Source organism: Antennarius striatus, chromosome 7 (assembly GCF_040054535.1).
Source record: "Antennarius striatus isolate MH-2024 chromosome 7, ASM4005453v1, whole genome shotgun sequence".
Taxonomy (NCBI): domain Eukaryota; kingdom Metazoa; phylum Chordata; class Actinopteri; order Lophiiformes; family Antennariidae; genus Antennarius; species Antennarius striatus.
The window spans coordinates 19,025,127-19,046,751 of NC_090782.1; the positions used below are offsets into that span (position 1 = coordinate 19,025,127).

General features: G+C 40.0%; 2 protein-coding genes across 4 annotated transcripts; one reads left to right on the forward strand and one right to left on the reverse strand.

The window, feature by feature from the left end:
- Positions 1 to 30: 30 nt before the first annotated feature.
- Positions 31 to 7,504, reverse strand: ubxn6 (UBX domain protein 6). Its single transcript, XM_068318849.1, has 11 exons — positions 7,348 to 7,504; positions 6,759 to 6,916; positions 5,767 to 5,831; positions 5,533 to 5,661; positions 5,054 to 5,151; positions 4,845 to 4,920; positions 4,665 to 4,749; positions 4,321 to 4,540; positions 3,609 to 3,739; positions 3,364 to 3,512; positions 31 to 2,532 (listed from the first exon to the last, which is right to left on the reverse strand). The coding sequence occupies exons 1-11, from the start codon at positions 7,428 to 7,430 to the stop codon at positions 2,407 to 2,409; spliced, it is 1,320 nt and encodes a 439-aa protein (XP_068174950.1). The 5' UTR covers positions 7,431 to 7,504; the 3' UTR covers positions 31 to 2,406.
- Positions 7,505 to 9,538: 2,034 nt separating this feature from the next.
- uap1 (UDP-N-acetylglucosamine pyrophosphorylase 1) lies at positions 9,539 to 19,753 on the forward strand. Of its 3 annotated transcripts, XM_068318845.1 has the most exons (11): positions 9,539 to 9,657; positions 10,307 to 10,610; positions 11,780 to 11,984; positions 12,541 to 12,716; positions 12,808 to 12,980; positions 15,585 to 15,778; positions 15,914 to 16,054; positions 17,445 to 17,633; positions 17,886 to 17,927; positions 18,896 to 18,962; positions 19,057 to 19,753. In XM_068318845.1, the coding sequence occupies exons 2-11, from the start codon at positions 10,331 to 10,333 to the stop codon at positions 19,147 to 19,149; spliced, it is 1,560 nt and encodes a 519-aa protein (XP_068174946.1). In that variant the 5' UTR covers positions 9,539 to 9,657; positions 10,307 to 10,330; the 3' UTR covers positions 19,150 to 19,753. The 3 variants fall into 3 exon arrangements, with proteins under 3 accessions (XP_068174946.1, XP_068174947.1, XP_068174949.1); XM_068318846.1 differs by lacking the exon at positions 17,886 to 17,927 and having other exon boundaries at positions 19,057 to 19,751; XM_068318848.1 differs by lacking the exon at positions 19,057 to 19,753 and having other exon boundaries at positions 18,497 to 18,915.
- The last annotated feature ends 1,872 nt before the right edge of the window (positions 19,754 to 21,625 follow it).

A 21,625-nucleotide genomic window follows, 5' to 3' on the forward strand; every position in this document is an offset into this window, starting at 1 on the left:
ATTTGTAAAAACACTTCTGGGCATTCAGCAAAGGTTATGCAATGCAAGCCTTTATTACGGGCAGGGTCAAAGCTACAGAACACAACTGAGGACATCTGAACATAACAGGTAACTGCTTTCGGTGAGGTTACAGTATTGACATTTACCCCATGTGAACACCTCTAGACTGTTAAGACTGAACTCCATAGAAGAGTAGAATTGTTGGCTTGGGCTGTGCAAATGTTAAACCCAATATCAAGTTATAACCAATAGGCTGTGCAACTATTAAAACCCTTTAAAGCCTGAAAAATGAAATAGTTTCAGAAAAGAAAAAAAATCAAACTTCTGGAAAATAAGTTTTCAATGGAACCTATTGACAAAATGTTGAAAAAGTTAACAAATTTGATTATACGAGTTCACTAATTTTTGCTGAATTGTTTTTTTCCCACACATTGAGATGCATGTGTGATTGTATACATAAGGTTTGTTCAGGAGGAAAAATTATTAAACTTATGTAGAAGTCTCAAAAGTCTGAAAGGTAAGGTCTACCAAATATACACTTGGCTTTAAAGGGTTAAAAGCTGAAGGAAGTGACAATTTTCTGTTGAAAAACAAAAAAAATGACATGAACCATTTGTCACATAGTGCAGCTCAGGATGTATGACACGACTAATCAGAGGTAGGTCATGATCTTAGCCAACCACAAGCAGGAGAATTTACCTGGTTGAGATTTATGTGCAGGTAAACAAATGTTCTGACCGTCTGACAAAATCATTCTGGGGTAAATCTGAAACAGACATTTAACAACTGAAGAAATCAGTTGGTAGGTTCTACAAACTTGGGTGTAATATGTTTTCTTGAAAATGTACAACAATTTACAAGACTTAATTAAAACCAGACAACTTGAGTCCATGCCTGCCTGCACAGCAAGTTGGTTACGTGACTGCAGTGAGCCTTTACATTTAAATCACTGAGCAGTGTGAACAAAGCAGTATTTTTATATCAGTTTATACTGTATTACTAATACAGAGCTTATAAAATCTCAAAAGTGCTTCATTATAAATATAGCAGAGAACTTTGATACTACAATCACATCTTCAGCACATGGCAAATAATACATTGGAGGAATTGTCAGCAAATAATTTTTTGAAATGAAAAAAAAAAAACATGCTTCGAGTCATTATTTAGGCTTACACTCATACACGAGGAAGAAAGTGTTCATTATCCAAACAACCGGGAACCAAGTCTGTTGTACAACACCAAAGAGACCACAGAGCAGAGGAAACAGGCTCAGACTGGAATCACATCAAACCAGACTAAGTGGTCATTAACACACACAACACTGTTTAAACTGTGTTACTGACAAACAAAACCAGCAAGTCTTCAGTAGAGCTGGTGCATAGACAGTCAGTAGCTTTTAAAGACAAGGTTCATGCTTTCAGAAGAGGGTTGTGTGACATACTTGTCCATGTGTTGTGTGGGTTAGTGTGTCCCCAGCTACTGTCTTAGCCACTTAAATACAAAATCATTCATGATACTCTTAGCTTAGCGTTTACTTTACCATGAGACTGCTCCTTCCATAGGGAAGCTGAAGTCACCACAGATACACCTATGAAGTCTTCAGTGTCACAAAACACTTTGTTCGATAACCTTACAGGGGAGTTGGTAGTCAACTGCTGCCTCAGTCTGTTGGCATTTCTGTGTTAAAAGTTTTACTTTCGATTGAAGGCAGAACAACGGCTGTAGATGAGACTATTGCGATCATCTTGTCTACAAGAAAATAGATGGATGGATGGACAATGAAAGAATAACCCAACAAATGGAGGATGCAGCACAGGTGTTCTGTCCAGTAAAGTGACGATTTGTCTGGTAGAGTTGGAATGAGCATCTGATGGTACGGTGAGGTGATGAATCCAGGTGCTAATTCACACAACATTGGCAAGACAACAACACCTGAGCTCGCTTACATCCTATTCTATGCTGACGTACAGTGATTGATGATGGAGATGTGTTTACTGTCAGCCTAGCGGACTTACACAGCTTCAACAGAGGGAACACATTTAAAATCGATCTGTCATCATGTAGTGTGAAGAACGCCAAACTGGTTTCCTGTTCCATCGAACACACAGGACTGTTACCACAGTGTTACTAAGTAGGCAACAGAAAACAACTGGCTATCGCTTTCTCCTTTTATGTGTACATTTTCCTCCGCATAATGTGCTGCTTAGACAGTCTGTAGTATGACAGCCTCCTCACAGGGAGAGAGAGAGAGAGGAATGCTCAGTGAAAGCAGACGTGTAGTCTCCCCTAGTTTATCACTGCTCGTGATTTAAGTTACAATTAGTTATCTGTAGTCACTTGTAAAGGGAAACTTTGTTCCATTAGTGCCGGGGGGAGGCACTGCACACCAGGTAGAGTTTGGGGTGCTCAGCTCAGGCTCTGGATGGATTCAAGCAGCTCTGGTTTAAGGAGAGAGGGGCTCTTTCCACCTGCTGCTGCAATGTCTGCCTGCACAGCAGCGTCCCAGGCAAATGTGAGCAGAGCTGCAGGGACCTAGAGAAAAAAGATACGATAACATTTCATATTGATGCAAAAAAAAAACTCCAATACTGGATTGTAGTAAAGTTGACACTTCTGTTTGTATGGGACTCTAATAACATTATTGTAATTACTTATCTGTGTACAGAATAAAGTCAACTGGACTTGAAAGCTTAAAGATGTTTCAGTTCTCATCCAAGAGGTTTCAGGTCTGAATGGATGGTGGGGTGTTCTCCTACGACCCCGATGACTGAGAGTCGTCCCAGAAATTTAATCACTGATTTTATAATGCATAGAATCTCTTATTAACCAGTAGTAGGAGTTGACATATTACTTCTTTTTTTTCAAATTATTCCACTGCAAAATACAGGAGCATAGTGAAGTGAAGATTTTACAGGGGAAAAAACAGATCAGTTTTGGGGCACTTGCCTCAAAGTCCAGTGAGGCCTGTGGCTACTAGTCAATGAATACTATGAACGGGTAGTCAAATTATGATGTAAGAACCATTCGTACCATTTTGTTTTCTTTTTGCACATAAAAAATAAATTATCTCAAATTATACATGAATTTAAAACAAACATTTTTTCAAATATTGCTCACTTAGGCACATAGTACAAGTTTGTTGTGGGTTATTTTCAGCAGTGGATGGATATACAGTGCATTTGGTGTAACTTAACAACACTGTGTGTTTGTACTGATGACAGAACACAGTGTAATAATGTGGATTCTGTGTGTAGGAGAATCATTTCACTGCTCCAGTTGGAAACCATTTAAATCAATCTGTGAAAAAGTCTTCTGAAAACTTTCTGCCAGCCAGTTTCATGGGATGACAGCAGTTCAACTCACCAGGTTACATTCTGCGAGAGCAACTTCATCAGACTCTTGAATTTTCTGACTTCCAGGAGCAATGAGCTCAAAGGGCTGCCAGCCATCCACCAGTGACTCCCGAACAAACTCAAACAGCACAGGCAGACGGTCCCACGCATAAAAGGTCCCTGGAATCACATATTATTTGTCTTTCACTTCTGACAGAGCTTCCAACAACATTCATTTGATTTGTCAAGAATTAAACTTTAAAAAGAAGCCCTGACCTTGCAGCAGGTGGCCATCAGGCAGTCTGATCCTGAGCAGAGTGTAGTTGTATTTCCTTCTCGCTCTCTGCTCCTCTTTCTCCCTCATGGCCTTCGTGCGCAGCATGGCATTCTTCTCCACCAAATCACTCCTGAGAAACACAGGACGAAAGTGAAGACTCTCAAAATAATCATGGTCACAGTCCAGGACAACACGGCATACTTTGGCATTTCCACGACGAGAAGAGTGAGCACATATAACAGGACGGAGTGACAGAAGTCATTTGAGGAACACTGAACTAGATCTTTTGCAGTCTTCTCCTAAATGTAAATGAACGCTTTGCCAACAATTTCTACTCAAAATTCATTCATTTTCCTCCGCTTTATCTGCTGCAGCAGGTCACGGGGAGCTGGAGCCTATCCCAGCTGGCATAGGGCGTGAGGCGGGAGACACTCCGGGCACGATGCCATTGCTCTGCGGAGCCTTTACTCAAAATGGATATCAGTAAAACACAGGCTGGAGTCAACCAATCGGATGTACATAAAATTTTAAACATTTGTAAAAATTTAACTAACCGCAGTGTGTCAAAAGTATTTTTGCATACTGTGGTACTTGAATGCACTGATGCGTGTTCTTAATTTTTTGTTTGATGTCATGGTGGAATTGGTTCTTCTGTTAATGGGTAAGTAAACATTATTTATATAAGAGCAGGTGTTATAAAAGAGACTGCACCTCTGCTGTTGCTCCCTCTTCAGCTCTTCTGCTGTCAGGTTGTAAAATTCTGGTGGCAGCTCAAACCGTTGGGCATTGGGTGAGGGTCTAAACACTTGAGCCTGTCTGTCCAGCTGAGCCCTGACAGCCTCTCCTCTCTGAAGACGATCCCTCCGCTCCTTCATTAATTCCAAGTCGTCCGGACTCTGGACAGGTAACACTAGAAACTCCTCTTCCTCCTCTGATCCCCAGCAAAAACACAAATCAAAAAATGCAAAGACAGGTTGATTTTCTAACTAACATTAGAAAATGTTCAGCCCAACAAGTTGTTAACAAAGAACATTTTATCAACATGGTGTGTTTACCTTGACTTTCTACTGGAAGCATAACGCTTGTGAAGCCAAGGGACTGCAGGAACTCTCGACTTCCCTCCACGCAACAAACTTTCTCCTGAAATAGATTCATGGAAGGAAGAATGTTAAACACATATGAAAGCGTCTCCCTTATGTTTATACTCTGAGATGCCATAAAATATGTCATATCACCTGGAAAACCCTGTTGCTGAGTTTAATCTTCCTGTACTTTTCCTCAGAGGGATTCTTACATATGTTTTCAACATACCTAAAATAAAAAATAATGAAGAAACATGAAATATCATTAATGTCAAATTGCAGAGACCAGGTCACAAACTAGACTCACACATATTTGCAGGATAACCTTACATGTGTTAGCGTAAGCAACAACCACGTCTTACTTGCTGATGATGTCAACAGCAGCCTTGACTTTCTCTTTGTCTTTGTTAAATGTGTGGATCATCATTACAGAGGCCTCGACTGCATCTTCCTCAAACCGCTGACAGTAATAACAGAGAACACTTGTTGATCAGCCATATAATTACAATCCATCAAGATAACATTAAAGTATTATGTTACTTATAATTACAGACACTCAGCTAAAACAACAAGTGGTAGTGGGGTGGGGGTCGTAGCTCAGTCCACTGGGTCTTGGGTTGGGGACCATCTGGTGGCCGGTTCACTCATGTGGACCAAAACAGTTTGGAGATGGGAGGTACCAGTTCACCTTCTAAGCACTGCGGAGGTGCCTTTGCTCATTTGGTGCATCCCAAGTGAGAGATGCTCATTATTACCTCCTATTATTTTAACGATTACTTTAACGATTATTATTATTATCATTATTATTATTATTATTATTATTTATTGGCTTCAGACTTACCATTAAAATGGCCTCTTTAATGTGCACCTCCCGTCTGCTCTTAGTTAAAGTTGCTCCAGTTAGCGGACAGGTGAAATACACGCCTGACACTGAAAGGTTGGTGAGATCCTTCACTAGCATTTGGGTTTCCTGTGAACAGTTATCATTAATGCAAATTGACAGCCCAAAAAATAATCAATCATGTTGTGTCAAATATAATCTCACTAGTATTTGATGTAAGATAATAATGTTTACCTCTGTTGTATGTACCTTTTCCTTTTCAGCCTGTGCAGCTGCCTCGGCCTGCAGCTCTCTTTTAACTACATGCAAACACAGAAGATCATTTGTCTTTTCTAACAACAAAGTCAACAGATCACAACAGATGTGCTTATTTAACCAATCTTATATGTAATTTAAAAACAACAACAATAAACTGTGCTCATGTTCTGCCGATTAACCGATTAGGTGAATTTCACCTTTTAGTTTCTTCTGGTATGACTAATATTACTCTACAGTCAGTACGGCCACAGACTACGAACAAATTCAAAGGCAACCTGCTCATTAAATACAACAGCCATGCAGACCTGTGTGTGATAAACACCTCCAATAAGCACAACCAGTAACATAAGCAGTGTGTCAGCTCTATCAGTTGTTATTACAGGCCAATCAAGGAGACAGGCTAATTTTATGGCTGCATTGTAAACGATATTTCTTACTTTGTCTCTTCAATATTCACAGCAGTTATGTGCAAATAGATGTAAGCCTTTCAAAAAATAATTCTCTGATAAAAGTGAGTGATGATGCTTATTTATTTTCCTTGTTAGAGGGGCTCATAAAACAGGGCAGGATGTAACCGTGAAGTATCATCACGGCGCATCATTGGTGTGTCACCAATGATGGATCATGTCCTCTACTTCATCCTCCCCTGTATTCCTATTATGTAGAATTTATGTACATACTGAATGTGTGTGAATGTTGCTATTTGCTTTTTTTTTTTTTTAAACAAAAATGTTTAAAGAAACAGTTTGAAGACCAAACTACAACTATGGTGGTTAAGTGGTTATCACATTCCATTTCTATCATCATTCCTTTAGTCCTAATACACAACTGCATGATTGGTTCAAAGATTATAGTTGGGGGGTTTTTTTTTAAAAAAAAGGTCCTCAGAGAGGCAGAACTGATGGCTCAACCCAGGATGTGAATTAAAGCTCTAAAATCAGAGATTAGATAGTGGTTGCCCGTCTCACCCTGGTTCCTGATGGCGTCCTGAGAGGTGTGGACCTTCGGCCTCTGGTGCTGCTCTATCCTGGCCAAAGCTGCAGCTCCGGCCATCTGGGCTCCTTCACTGGGAGCATGGCGATTATTCTTGCCACTTGAGCTGCTCTGCACCTTCTCGGGCTTGGTGCTGCAGTTAAACAGGGATAGAAAATCAAACTAAAAATCCATGGCTTTAGTTGCCTTGTTTTGACTTTCAAACCGAGGCTTACGAAACTGCTGACTAGTCGTTTTCACATCACATTGCAACGTTTTGTTTACCAAAGGATAATAGTAAGTTTGTTTTATTTTAGTCACAGGCTAAAGACACTGGCTCAGAGGTAAACTGTTTAACGAGCAGAGCAGTGACTGTTCCGCTGACGTGAGGATTAGCAATAGTTTCACCTAAACGCTACCTAAGAACGGTCAAGTCACAAATTGGTTTAATTGAAGTTATCCTCAGGACATGCTAACAGTTACATTATTTTTAATCACCAGCATATAGCTAGCGTTATCTAGGGGCGTGTGTGGTTAGCATTGAAACGGTGTCGTTAGTTTATGAGAAAAGTTTATTCTATTTGCCTGGTGTCTTCGGTTAATTTCTTCCCAGGTCCCGCTGATTTAAATTTAATGTCCTTCTTGATGTCATCGAAAAACTTCTTCATTTCCCTTCGGCTGCTCCACCACAAAGATGATTTCGCACACAGTCCGACGTTAGCACCCCGCTAACCTTAAACCAGGAGGAGGACCACAACAAATTCAGCAGCAGATTTCTTCTTCGGCTGCGTTTATTGTCTTCTTCGTGTGTTTATTTAAGGTTGTTAAACAACTCTAACACACATTACCGCCGCCCTCTGTCTCGGCCCCGTTCTGCCTGTGTTGGGGTTCAAGTATTTCCTTTGAACGTTTATTCATCAACGTTTGATATTTTATAAATGCGCCGTTTACTTTAGAATTGTCTGTCTTGTGTTTTGCTGTTTTTGAAAAAATCCTTTATGAACTTAAAGTTGTTTTTTTTTAAGGCTGTTTGGAGACAGGATGATGCTGTTTTCCAGATACTCAGAGCAGTTCATGGACTGTAAGTCAGAATATCCATTTTTTAAATGTTAAAGAAAAGTAATGTTACAGGGATTTCAATAATTATGATCAGTAAAATTATATTACAATATAATATCTTATAACTTTTTGTTACACTTATTTTGAATATGAAAAATGCCAACTCAGTAATGCATTAGCCAGCTGGTTTTTTCCACCAGGGATCTGGGTTTAATAGGTTGGAAACAACCAGTTCCTAATCAGTCAGGGGTTTCACAGTGTTGATGTGTGGAGAGGTCATGGACACCCACTCAAAGGCTTCACAAAGACCTCAAGTCATTATTTGGACCAGTCGGAGAAACACTTCAGTAAAACCATCCCTATACTTTGTTTTCACATCAGCATCTCAGTCTAGTTTTGTGCCAAGTCTTAATATAAAATGTTTGGTCATGCTCAACTAATTTTTAGAGAAATAGCAACGATGACTATCCAACCGATATAAAATGACCACTCCATTGTTAAGCAAACCCTCCCCTGTTAATAAAAAGCATAAATACTGAAGAGGAAATGAGATTTGGAAAAAATTCATAGTTGGGTCAATATGACCAAAATCCTGCTGGAGGAAGATGGGGAGTTAAAATATATGAGAGAGGTTGAATGAGTCAACGCAACAGCACAACCTTCTTCCACAGGCTTCTCCCTGGAAGCTCTGAATGAAAAATAGACTTCCACCCCACAAGATGACACCTCCAGGTTCTGGTTCTTCAGGAGGATTGATGTAATTAAAGCCATGGGGCTGACACTACTGACTAGTAAGGTGTTGTACTGTATACTCCAGCTTTGTCACCTGTTATGGTGCTGATATTTTCTGTGTGTGTTTTGTGTTATATATCTGTGTTTTTGTTACTAGTTAAATAGACAGATAACAATTAAAATGTAGTAATTTCCTAATCCTTTTTGACATTCAGTTCAAGAGAAAATATTACAAAACAATAAATCTAACATGGGACCTCATCAACTCCATTAAAGTTTAGAAATATTTACTTATTCTGAAATGTGTAATCACAAACACCTCAAAAGAATTTAGATAAGGGTGACAAAAGACTGAAAAAATAGTGAAATGCTCAATAATATTTTCTTTGACCGTTCCATAGGTTAATAGTTTCTTTACATCTACAGTCAGCGACATTGTCAAAAGATTCAGAGAATCTGGAGAAAACATTTTGAAAACTGTTGTCAACAAACACAGTTCATCACTGCATCACCAAGTCAAGTCAAGTCAAACTTTATTCAACAAGTTTTATCAAAATATTTTTTAAAATAAATTTGTACGATAACACAGCAGCATATGCAAGTTAGTTACTATGACACACAGAAACCGTAAACACACCACATCCAGAAACACTGCCCATGTCTGACCCAGCTTTACTGCTGAGCCACTGCCGCCCCTAATTCAAATTCAAATTCAAATCTCATACCCAGTGTGAATGGACTCAGTGTGGAAAAGCACCAAACCAAAGGTACCAAATTAAGAAGGACCGTATATTTATACTAAAATCTGAAAAGTGTGAACTGAAATATCTCGTCTTTGTATTGTATTTAGTTGAATTTAGGAAAACACAATGTCAAATTACAGTACGTGCATGTATTGCTTTTTAAAAAAAAATTTGTTCTTAAATATACGAGGTGCCGTGAACGCAGCATGAATCAAACGCTCTTCTTGGCGCTGCCCTTCCTGCCACGTCAACATGACGTAACGGGAGGTGTTGTCCGGGTGGGAGGTATCCTAACGAGAGAGAGATATCTTTCAGCGACAGGCATTAATGTTTCTACACTCAAGAAGAACCCTTCTTTGAGGTAAGTGTTCATAATGTCACTAATACCGTAGTTCGTATTTGTACCGTATTCACTGTTACCTCCACAGTTAGCCGGTTAGCAGCTAGCATCTGCCCGGCTCTGGTGCCGCTGTCATTAGTTGCTGCTGCTGCTGCAAACAGCGCCTGGATGAATTGAGTGATAACTTAGCCTGCATAGCACAACTTAGCCGACACTGGTGGTGAACCACCCGGTCATAAAGTCTCTTATTACCTAGAGTGAGGAAATAATGCGAGTTAAGTGACACATACGTACTATGTTTTGTTAAGAATAGCATCAACTTTAGAGGCACGTAGATGACTTATTGGACTCATTGGAAATCATAGTTGCAAGGAAATGAATGCTAATTATAATAAATCTGAGGCAGGAAGTGATTATTCTGTAGCAACATCAATCAAGGAATTATGTTTTACACTTAAAAATGTAAATATACTGTATATATGTATGGACAAACAGTATTTCCCCATATGTCATCAAGTTATTGCTATGTAACGTAGCTTAATTAATATTTCTGTACTGTATATTATGCTCCAGATTTCCAGAAAAACGAGTGAGGACATGATCTTGCTATTCTCAGTGGTGCTACTTGTAATCACTCAGCCCATATTTAATCTGTGTTTCATTCTGGCAGAGGCGAACAAAGAAGCAGCTGATCATGGACCCTAACTTCAGTGGACTTACCCAGAGGCTAGCAAAAGCCAACCAGTCTCACCTCCTGCAGTTCTGGAATGAGCTGAGTCCCACGGAGAGAGCCGACTTGGCCCTCGACCTGCAGGGGATGGACTTTCAGGAGATTAATGGGTTCTTCAAGAATGCCATGGAAATGTCCAACAATAAACAGGAGAAGATGGACACCCGCATGGAGCCAGTACCAATGGAGGTACTGGGGAGTGTGACCAGAAACAGATCGAGTCTGAAAGCCTGGGAGCTGACAGGTGAGCTGCTTACAGCTATTGGTTGGTAATATTTGCAGCTTTGTTGGTGATCTGTATGCTGTAAGGACACAGTTATTATTGCCAATATTTGAATATGTCAGGCTGTGTTAAGGGTGTGATTACATAGTCATCCAGCAGAAATATGTAAGCAATTACTATCTGTTACGCAGTATTACGCCTAGCAATAAAGCTTTCATGTACATGATTGCAGGACTCACAGGTTAGACAGACTGTGAAGGAGTTCCAAATCGGATTCACAAGTGCTTGTCATGTTTAACTACATATTTTAATGTTGTATGGCATCGTGTTACTTTATACATTTCATATGCACACAAAAGCAGCCTTGTTTTAAACCTTGTTTAAAAGCTTATGAAGACAACCACACTGAGTTGCTTCAGAAACCCAGTCTTTGTTTGCTGTGTGGTTGTCTAAACCATTCGTGATTTTGACATATGAGTGAGTCAGTCTATGCTATTCATTATATTTTTGCGCAATCCTCCACACAGCGGGGGTCTGACCATTTCGTGGATCTTTTGAATTTTTTTCCTGGGGGAGGATGAGAGAGGAGGCAGGCAGCAGAGAACATCTGCTCCTGATTTGGGCCTGACGTAAATGGCATTTCTGTTTGACCCTCATTCATGAGGTCACTCCGCTCTACTGGGACCAGATCTGGTTGTGTGTGTTTGTGTGTGTTTGTGTGCATGTGTATTTGGGAGCTGAGTCAAATTCTAACAGGCCCACCCTGTCTGCTAGTATAAAACTTGTATTGTAAAGAGAAGTGTTGATTATTAAGTCACGTAGCAGCAGAAGTTTGTGTAACATAAACTGGGCACATTGTAGATGACTTAACCACTGAACCATAATAAAGGCTATCAGAGATGTTGGAGGTTATTAACTTTGTTTTAGGGTAAACTTATTATGACTTATCGTCAAAGTAGTCATAAATTTTGAGAGTGGCTTAATAAATTATTGATAATATTATCAGCTTTGTTGTTAAGAATCCAAGATGTATTTCCCAAGGGAATGCACTATGGCCAGATGTATGATTAGATATTGTGCTAATGTATCGAATATCACCATATGAATGTGTAGAACTTAATGCATGTCTTAAAGAAAAGTTTTATATAATACATTCCTACTACTAATCAATGACTTCCGTGTTCCTTCAGGCCTGCAGTGTATCTCTCAGAATAAAGTTGCGGTCCTTCTGCTGGCTGGGGGACAGGGAACCAGACTGGGGGTCTCTTATCCCAAAGGAATGTACGATGTGGGGCTACCGTCCCACAAGACCCTCTTTCAGATCCAGGCTGAGCGCATACTGAAGCTGCAACAGCTGACTGAGCAAAGACACAATATCAAGTGCTGCATTCCCTGGTAAGACAGAGCGTCGTGTAAGACCGAGACATCATCGTTTCTTTATTTGACAAAAACGAAACAAATCTATTCTATGAAATACTTTCTTTATATTCATATGTCAGCACTCTGTCCCAGTTGAGCATGTGTGATGATTGATAGGATAAAATCACTGTCACTGGGTGTTGACAAGAAAGTTTAGTTCCTGGAGAAGGATTGCTTTATTTACCTGTGGAGCCTGTCGTGTGACTATTTGAAAATGTGGACAATAAGGATGCCAATAAGGAAGTGGAGTGTTTAGAGACTATATAACCCTATAATAAGGTTGAACAGATGTAACATTAGTTTATGCCAGTCTGTTTTTCAGGGAAGTCATAGCATTTTTGTGTTTTGTCATATATTTAATCTTTGTATGTCTCTGATTTGGTATTTTAACTTTGTTCCAAGTCCTTTTTTGTAGTCACTAAAAAAAGTTTCTCCATGAAGAAAAGAGAACAGAATCTTCCTTCGCTCTCACTTTTTTCATTATTACTTTCTTCATGAACCAGCCTGTAAATTCCTCCTATGTTTCCTTCAGGTACATCATGACCAGCGGCAGAACAATGGAAGCCACTGAGAAATTCTTCGCTCGCCATAATTTTTTTGGCTTGGACAAAAACAACATCGTATTCTTTCAGCAGGGAATGCTGCCGGCCATGGATTATGATGGCAAGATCATAATGGAGAGCAAAGGAAAGCTCTCCATGGCCCCTGGTGAGTCCACACAGCCTGTTTGGTTTAGACTTCATTGATGGTGTTGTTTTTGTGTCACAGAGAGTAAGTGTTGTCTGTGTTTGCGTTTTAGATGGGAATGGTGGTCTTTACAGAGCGCTGGGAAACCAGGGCATCTTGGAAGACATGGAGCGGAGGGGTATTGAATTCATCCACGTGTACTGTGTAGACAACATCCTGGTCAAAGTAGCAGACCCTGCCTTTATTGGTTTCTGTGTACAGAACGAAGCAGACTGTGGAGCTAAGGTTGGTCACACCTGCTGTCAAAGTCATAGCTTATTTCTTCTTTCTAAATACTTCAAACATGAATTATAAGATTAATTACAAGTGTTTTCATTGATAAAAATGTTTTATAATCAGCCAAGACCTGAATAATAATTTGGGCTGCCAGGTTGCATTTTTTGAAAATTTTTCCTGATATTTGAGCAATAAATAGTGTTTGTCTAATGACTGATGCTATATTAAAACAAAGGAAACCTTGACAATTACAGGTAAACCTCGGCTTACCTTGTTAATTGGTTCCCGGAGACGCACCGTAAGTCGAAAAATAAAATAAGTGGAAATAACGTGTCTCCAGGCTAAACCGAAAATAACCATTACCAGTTCTGTAATGTACTTAATTTATGAATATATTTTCAATAACATCAGGTTAATACAAATCAATTTTAAACTTACAAATACATTTTATATTTTAACTTGGTACAGAAAAAATGTTGCCGCATCTTCTGTGTAGCCGATAACGGGAATTACCAATGGCTAATAATATGATATACTGTAGTATGTTTAAATTCTCCTTTATTGTATAGTAACATGATATTATGTGCTTTTAAGACAGATGTAAAAATAGTCCCACAGTGAGGAAATTTGCATGACTGCGGCAGGGGTGGGGGGGTCATACATACAAACATAAATAAATACATTTTAACATATGAAATATACATTTTAACATATGGTATACATATTAACATATAGTATACATAAAACTGAGGTAAACCTGTATTGGTGCAGCAATGGCATCTCATATTTCTATCGTGAAGTTGTAGTTACAGCAATCTCTGTCTTTCATGTACTTTTATCCATCAATCTTCTGAACCGCGGGTCACGGGGAGTTGCAGGCTCTCCCAGCGGGCTTAGGGCGTGAGGAACTCCGGGTGCGACGCCAGTGCACCGCGGAGCCACACAGACAACCATGCACGCACACACTCAGCCTACGGTCCATTAGGAACGGCCAATTAACCTGAAGCCCATGTTTTTGGAGGTGGGAGGAAGCCGGAGAACCCGGATAGAACCCACGCAAACACGGGGAGAGCATGCAAACTCCGCACGGAGCGGGACTGTAATCCGGAACCGCCTTGTTGTGTGGCGACAGCGCTACCCACTGCGCCACCGTGCCGCCCCTTGCACCTTTTTTCACACCAGGAAATGCCGTGATTACAACCTATTTGAATGGAGTTTGAAAAACACTGCATCTTTCACATTTGACCACTGGGTGGCGACAGAGGCTCTTTAGTGAAATCACCATTTTTGGAACAATTGTTTGGCTTTCTATGAAATTTTAGGGCTGAGCCCAAAATCTTCCTTTCCATGGTCTCAAATATCAGGTTTGTGAAGTGGAGATAGCTGTTTTCCCTTAACAATGTTTTTGTACAGAGAGTACTTAAATTTGGGAAGAAAAAGAGTATTTCATTGTACAAAGGCTGAACTGGAACCATGTGACAAAAAAAACATGTTCTCAATAAAATATTTTATTATTCAATCCACAAGCCTCTATTTCAGGCCAAATATAACAGTACACCCAACAGACTGCTCATAAAATTAAAATGCAAAATGTACCTCACAGAAGTATTAGATTCAGACAATTTCAGACAAACACACCAGCACACACATTTACTGTTGCATTGACGGTCCTCGCCAGTAATGCAAAAGGCTATTAAAACCCAACCCTTAACAGAATAAGTGACTAAAATCCAAATTTTATTTCATGTTATGAGATGAAACAATGATCAACATGTAAAATAACATGTAATAGCGCTAGACAAAAGTGTAACGAGATGTTGATTAAAAAATGACAACACTTACCGCAAAGTTTCAGCAGATAGTTTTGATGCTGAAGTCTCTTACTGCCATGGGAAGGGGAAAATTAATATTGCAAATAATTGTGCTGTGGGCTGCATTGATTTGGTCTCCTGCTGTAAGAGTGTAGTATCTTCCTAGGAGTCATAAATAAGAATCATCAGAGATCATCTCATTAATCTGAATTAGAGATCCAATGTTATTCTGAAGCTTTTTTTTTACTACCTTAACAACCCAACTGGTTGCTTTTATGGGTTAAACCCTCTCATCGTAAATTACTAAGCTCTGCTACATTTCATGTGGCTTCCCCATCATCACCAACACCCCCACCCCTCACCCCACCCTGCTCATGAACCCACTCTGTCATTAGTAACCACAGATGGGGAGAGGGTTGTGTTTGATTCAGTGCAGACTTGAACTCTTTGGCTTTATAAAGAGTGATAAACTCAAGAAAAGAAAGGTTTTGTGTTTATAGAAAACACTGCTTAACTTCTACCTGTGTTTGACCCTTATTGAAATGCAATCCCACTTAAATGGGGATACTACTCACGTACCCCATTACGTGCTGGAAGCAACTCTGATTCTGTTACAGTCGATGTGATTAAAGGAGCAAATGTATTTGTAAAACTTTGATGTATATGTTTAATATAACAAATGCACAATATAGTTGAATGTAGAGTCCAGTTAAAGCTGAGATGATGTGCATTTTGTGCTTTAATGGTGCATTTATTTTAGGTTTTTTTAGACAGCAATTTACAAAAACTGTCATGTTTCTAGGTGGTGGAGAAAACTAATCCAACAGAGGCTGTGGGTGTGGTATGCAAGGTGGATGGGCACTATCAGGTGGTTGAGTACAGCGAGATCACCCTGGAAACTGCTCAGAAGCGCAGCCCGGACGGCCGGCTGATGTTCAACGCAGGAAATGTGGCCAATCACTTCTTCAGCTTCTCCTTCCTCAAGGATATAGTGCAGTAAGACTAGTGCACACTGGAATTATTTCACTTTTCATGCACTTGTGCATTTCTCTGTCAAAAGGTGTTTATTGGATGTTCTGTAAATTTGGTCTTCTGTGAACCAGGATCTCTTGTTTTCTGTGTCTACATCAGGACTTATGAGCCAAAGCTACAGCACCATGTGGCCCAGAAGAAAATCCCACACGTGGATGCCAAGGGTCAGCTAATCCAACCAGACAAACCAAATGGGATTAAAATGGAAAAGTTTGTTTTTGACATCTTCCAGTTTGCCAAGTGAGTTACATTTCTTTTGTTTTTCCAAAGAGGGCACAGTGTATGTGTGTGTGTGTGTGTGTGTGACGGCATCAGCACACAGCTTTTCATCTCAAACTGAAAGGCCTTGAATGTAATGAATATCTTCAGCTTCTTTTAAGAAGTGGTCGGACTACATATGTTCCTCTGGCAGCCCATCAGACCCTGGGCTTGACTGGCTCTTGATCTGTCCCTTCACTCATCAAACAGTTTCTTTTTCCAGTCCCGAGCCCTTCCCCACCAGCCCCTTTCCTCCTCAGAGGTTTGGTCAAGCAGGCTGAGCCTAGCCAAGCTGTCTGTCACTTTATGATCTGCGCATTCATGATATCAGCTTTGAGTCATGTTTCTTAACAGAAGTTTATGTCTAATGATTGATCAGGAGAAAACCACCGTTAATGCCATGCTTCCTGTAAGCTGTATCATCTGTATTTTACAGCGGGATATACATTTTTTGTTGTTTGGGGATGCACCATGGTTGTGCCCAGACTGACAGCTCTAATTCAAGGGCATCTCGAGCATTTGTGTAACCCCAGGGGCCACAGTTTACACAAAGAGATCAAATTACATGTGTGACATCATCGCATATTTCCATATTCAGTAAAATCTATAAACATTTCATGTCGCGTTCCAATTGGCTGTATAGATTATAGATTATATATAGATTATATATATACAGTATATGTTTTATGAAGATGAAGAGCAGCTTGAACAGGGTAACTGACAGTTATCTGACGTGGGGGTGTCTTTGCTTTTTTTTACAAACTTGAATAAATCCTACTTTATTACTTAATTTAAAGAAACATTCAGTACATTATATTTCTTTCAAAATAAACGATTGTGCCCTTTGTATGACGGGAAATGAATGGCTTCACAAATGATTATTATTTAGGGAGGATATTTATCAATTATCAAGTTTTATTGTCATTATAATGCATTTCTTTAAACTCATTTAACTGAGGTGGTTTTAGCAACCATAAGGCATTCAGGAAGATTTTGTACACTATTCATACAAATCCACAACTGAAAGCGTTCCAAGTATCACTGCTGTCTCATGTGAGGAAGCTGAGCAGCTCTGCTGGTACATAGAGGATTAAATACCTCACCTAAAGTCATGTCAGTGTTGACCCTTCTGATAAGGTCAGTCCTACTGTGTGAAACATTAGGAGGCGAGAAAGCACACCTGTTCTCAGCTTGTTCACTTACAAAGGAAATTATTTTGGTTTATAGATCCCTACTTGCTGTGATTAGGTGCAATTTATCCTTCCACTTTTTTTGTCAACTTTAGAGTACGAAACTGGAAAGTAAGACTGAATGATCACCAACTCCAGTGTTTTTGAATTTATCTTAACTTTCTGCTGTGTGTGTCTATCAGGACCTTTGTCGTATACGAGGTGCTGCGGGAGGACGAGTTCTCCCCACTGAAGAATGCAGACAGTCAGGAGGGAAAGGACACGCCCACCACAGCCAGACACGCCCTTATGTCCCTCCACCACCTGTGGGTGCTGAATGCTGGGGGCCACTTCATCGACGAAAACGGCAGACGTATACCCGCCATCCCCAGGTGACCACAACTCGCTCCCTGTGAAGCAGCATCATGCATGTCATGTGACAGATGCAGAATAGATCTGGTTTGGCATGACACAGACTCCTCCTGGTCATTCCCATCTTCCCAATGCACCCCACAGCCCGTGTACAGATTACAAAGCGCTTTTGTTATTTGTATCATGCCCATCGTTCTTTTAGCCTCGAACCCTCACGTCGCATTCTCTCATGCTTTGGTCTCGCTCCTGTGTGTCCCGAACAATGTTTCCAGAGACGGAGCAGCAGGCAGTGTCACAGATGATGGCAACAGAAAGTAATTATTATCTCCCCCCCCCCTGCAGTACTGAATGCATGGCGATGGTGGCTTTCTTTTCCTCTCTCTCAGATGTGTTAACAACATATCATATTAGCTCTGATCCCAGATTTCCCGTTTCCTTCATTGCAACTGGAAATGACAACATGTGGCAGAGTTGGCAGCCAGTTTCCTGTCACTTTACAGTCGACTGTGATGAAGGAAACGGCAAAGGCGTTCAGTTCAGACAACCGAACGCAAGGTCCTCTTATAGTGTCTGGTATGATGATGTACGGTCAGCATGACTTGCTGACAGATCATTTTCTTCTCAAAGGGTTGCTACTAATACACACGATGTATTGCATGTTGGGTAATGGGCACCGGTCACACAATCTGACAGTCCGTGACAGCTCTAACCGATGACGAGCCTGTTGATCTGTGTATAAATTAGTTTCCTCCGGCCCCGCCGTTCATTGCTTGCTAGTTTTGCCAAACACTCCTGCTTGTTTTTAAGTGAGCATGTGCTTCGTTAATATTCATAGCACCCATGAATGTTATTCTGTCTCTTTACGCCTGTTCTTTTTCCTCAGTAAATCAACTTCTCCTTCAACTTCACCGCCCAGCTGTGTCGGCAGCTGTTCAGAAAGCACCTGAAGTTCCTGACGTGTGATTACTGTCTGAGTCTAGAAACAAACGTGCTGAGTGACGGTAATGTGCTGGGAAGTTCCTCCAGCACTATATTACCTGTCATTCATGCGTTTTCTTCTAGAGGAAGTCGGATCAGAGGACTAATCACTGGTCATGTTTGAGAATGATGAAACTCCTCTCTACCTTTTTGATCTCTAATCACAAGCCGCAGTAGGAGACCAGCTGCATCACGGACATGCAGCTCCTTTTCTAAACTACAGTCTGTCAGTAAATCAGCCACTCATTTTCTCTCGTTTCTTTTTCTTCTGGTCTTCCCTGACGTCATTCCTTTCCCAACACAGCCTGAAGGATGGGACGGACATGCCAATCCAATGTGAGATTTCCCCGTTGGTGTCCTATGGGGGAGAGGTAAGGAGGCAACCCTTGTACATGAAGTGGAAGCTCCATTTTTTTTCTTCTCATCTTCTGCTGCCCATCTGACATAAACCATTATTACTTCAAGGGTCTTGAAGAGTTGGTGAAGGATCGAGAGTTTCATCCAACCCTGATGATTGATGAAAATGGAGTCCACCAGCTGGTGAAGAATGGGATCTAGAAATGAAGATGGAGAGAGAGAGGAGCAGCCCAAAGACCAACAACCTCCCTTTGTCTCTCAACTGTGGGGAGAAACTGTGATGTCATCTCTGTGCAATAATAACAAATGTTGTGTCCATGTGCTCACTACAGGAGAAACGAATGTACAAGATGAGGGGGACATTTTTCCTCCCTTGTATGTTTACATGATGCCAGTTAATTTTGGTTTAGAAGAGCACTTGAACACAGCGTGAGCTGGAAGACGAGATGCCCCAAACAATGACTTGTTGAACCGGTCTTCAGGGGCATCTATTTATTTTGCTTATGAGTCTTGTTTTTACATGTACAGATGGATGCTTTATAGGTTGGAATTACCACCTGCCCATTTTACCTGATGATTTTTATAAAACAGTGGACTGTAACAAAATGATCAGGAAGTGTTATTTACGATCATGTTATGAAGGTACATGGTATGGGGGGGATATTTATAATAGCTGCTTCTTTCCTGCTTTCAATCACTGATTATTAGGTTTTATTCATCTTCAAGCAGTGTTATGATTCCCATTGTGTTTATTAAAAAAAATTCCTTTTTTGCAAGTTGTTTGACAATCAACGAGCAATACGTGTGAGTTTCACTTGTCTGTGTCTGTTTTTTGCAGGTTGTGTTTTTTACATTACAGCTCCTGTGTCCTGCATCAGAGTTTCCAGCACATGATTGATGTTTAACATGGGCCAGAGAATGAAACTCTGCTGCAGCTATTCAGGAAATATTCTTTGTGGCTCCTTTCTCCGTAACGGTCTCTCTTGCTACAAACTGTGTTATAGTGCCGAAAAACAATCCTATGGTATGTTAGTCAGTGGACGGCTCTGATTTTAATGTGACCTTCTTATGAAATCTTGATTTCATAATTTTTTTTTAACTGCCAGAAGGCAGCAGTGTTTTGAGCTCAGTGCTAAATATTGGAATGCTGATACCAGTGGCCCAAAATATTTTGACTTTTATGTCATTATTAGATTGATTTTTATTGAATCATTTCGCGTTCAATTTAACTTTAAATGGAATCAGTCTTAATTCCAGTTTGATAATATCTATAAATCTGTATTGTGTTATGCTATTATGTCATTTTCATGAAAGTATTGTGGGTATTATAACATTATTGTATAAAGTAAGAAGCAAAAATCTTCTAATTACCACTATCCTGTAATGATAGAGGAACCTCCAGAAACTTGTTCATCCGATCACAACAAAATGAATTTGATTATTCCACAAGGCAGAGTTTATGTCTCCAAGTAAATTCAGCAGCAGATGCAAAATTTTTGTGTAGGTAATTATCACAATAAACAAAGGCCAGCATTTGCAGGTTTTTCAGTGGATTTGGTAAAATCCAATTTTGTGTAATTATGGCAGCAGATTATAACTTAATTTATCACAGTTTAGCCTGAAAGTAAGAAAAAGTAATTCTTGCCAATTCTTCAGAATATTCAGTGAAAACCACAAAGCTAGAGGACAATCAACGAAAGTAAGTGGACTTCATCTTCAGAGGAGCATGTTGTTGATGCCTACAAAACAGACGAAATAGATGCTGTAATAATTTTTTTTGTCTGAATTAAATTAGTGAATGGACTGATCAACTGAAACAAAAACAACAAAAATACCGCCCAATGTCTGGAGAAGAAGTGGACAAAAAGAAATGGAACAAAATAGAATCATGGGCTCAAGACCTTGATTCCATCTACTCCACCAAGTTGAGTTATGAATTTTAAGATGGAAAAAAAATAAAAAGTGTCTGAAACACTTTGAGTAGCTTCACTGCAGGAAAACGTGGCTTCATAGTCAGAAGACACTACAGCTAAGAGAAGCCTGCAGTTCCAGAAACTTTCACGTTTCTGAAAGACCATTGATTTTCTTTTAGTCTGGTTGTACAGATCAGATCCCATCAGCAGCAAAGCAAGTATTATGGGTTGTGATAAGCTGTTGGTATACTGTAAACCACTCCTGCATATACTGTATTTCCAGAATTGTCAAGGATTTATATTTAATGTGATTTGTTGACTCAAAGATAAGAAATTTTTATGAAAAAAAGTGTAACTTGGTTAAAAAAAACTGTAAAGCAGTAAGAACAAACACTTAAAGTAATATAAGCTATGAAATGACTTCAGAAGACAACAGCTCACAATGTTAGGCAGCGTTATGGCTGCTTCAGCCTCTAGCTGTCAAAAGAAAGGCTCTTTTCAGGGGGAAGAAAGCTTTATGATTGAGCTTTGGATTCAAACCTAATTGAAACCTCATGTGCAGCATGTGGAATTCTGGGACTTTGGCATGCTCCCAAGAATCCACAGAATGTGAAGGGTTTTTTCCATCTCTCTCTCTCTCTCTCTCTCTCTCTCTCTCTCTCTCTCTCTCTCTCTCTCTCTCTCTCTCTCTCTCTCTCTCTCTCTCTCTCTCTCTCTCTCTCTCTCTCTTTTCCTTTCCCCCTCTTCTTTCCCTGTGTGCTGGG

Excerpts from the sequence above, each read along its gene's own strand:
- ubxn6 (XM_068318849.1), bottom strand. The coding sequence starts at position 7,430 with ATGAAGAAGTTTTTCGATGACATCAAGAAGGACATTAAATTTAAATCA. Across the intron at positions 6,917-7,347 it reads AAATTAACCGAAGACACCAG|CACCAAGCCCGAGAAGGTGC; the intron begins GCAAATAGAATA and ends GTTTAACTGCAG. Across the intron at positions 4,921-5,053 it reads GCTGTTGACATCATCAGCAA|GTATGTTGAAAACATATGTA; the intron begins GTAAGACGTGGT and ends TTTTTATTTTAG.
- uap1 (XM_068318845.1), top strand. The coding sequence starts at position 10,331 with ATGGACCCTAACTTCAGTGGACTTACCCAGAGGCTAGCAAAAGCCAAC. Across the intron at positions 15,779-15,913 it reads TTCCTCAAGGATATAGTGCA|GACTTATGAGCCAAAGCTAC; the intron begins GTAAGACTAGTG and ends TGTCTACATCAG. Across the intron at positions 17,928-18,895 it reads ACAGATGATGGCAACAGAAA|CCTGAAGGATGGGACGGACA; the intron begins GTAATTATTATC and ends TTCCCAACACAG.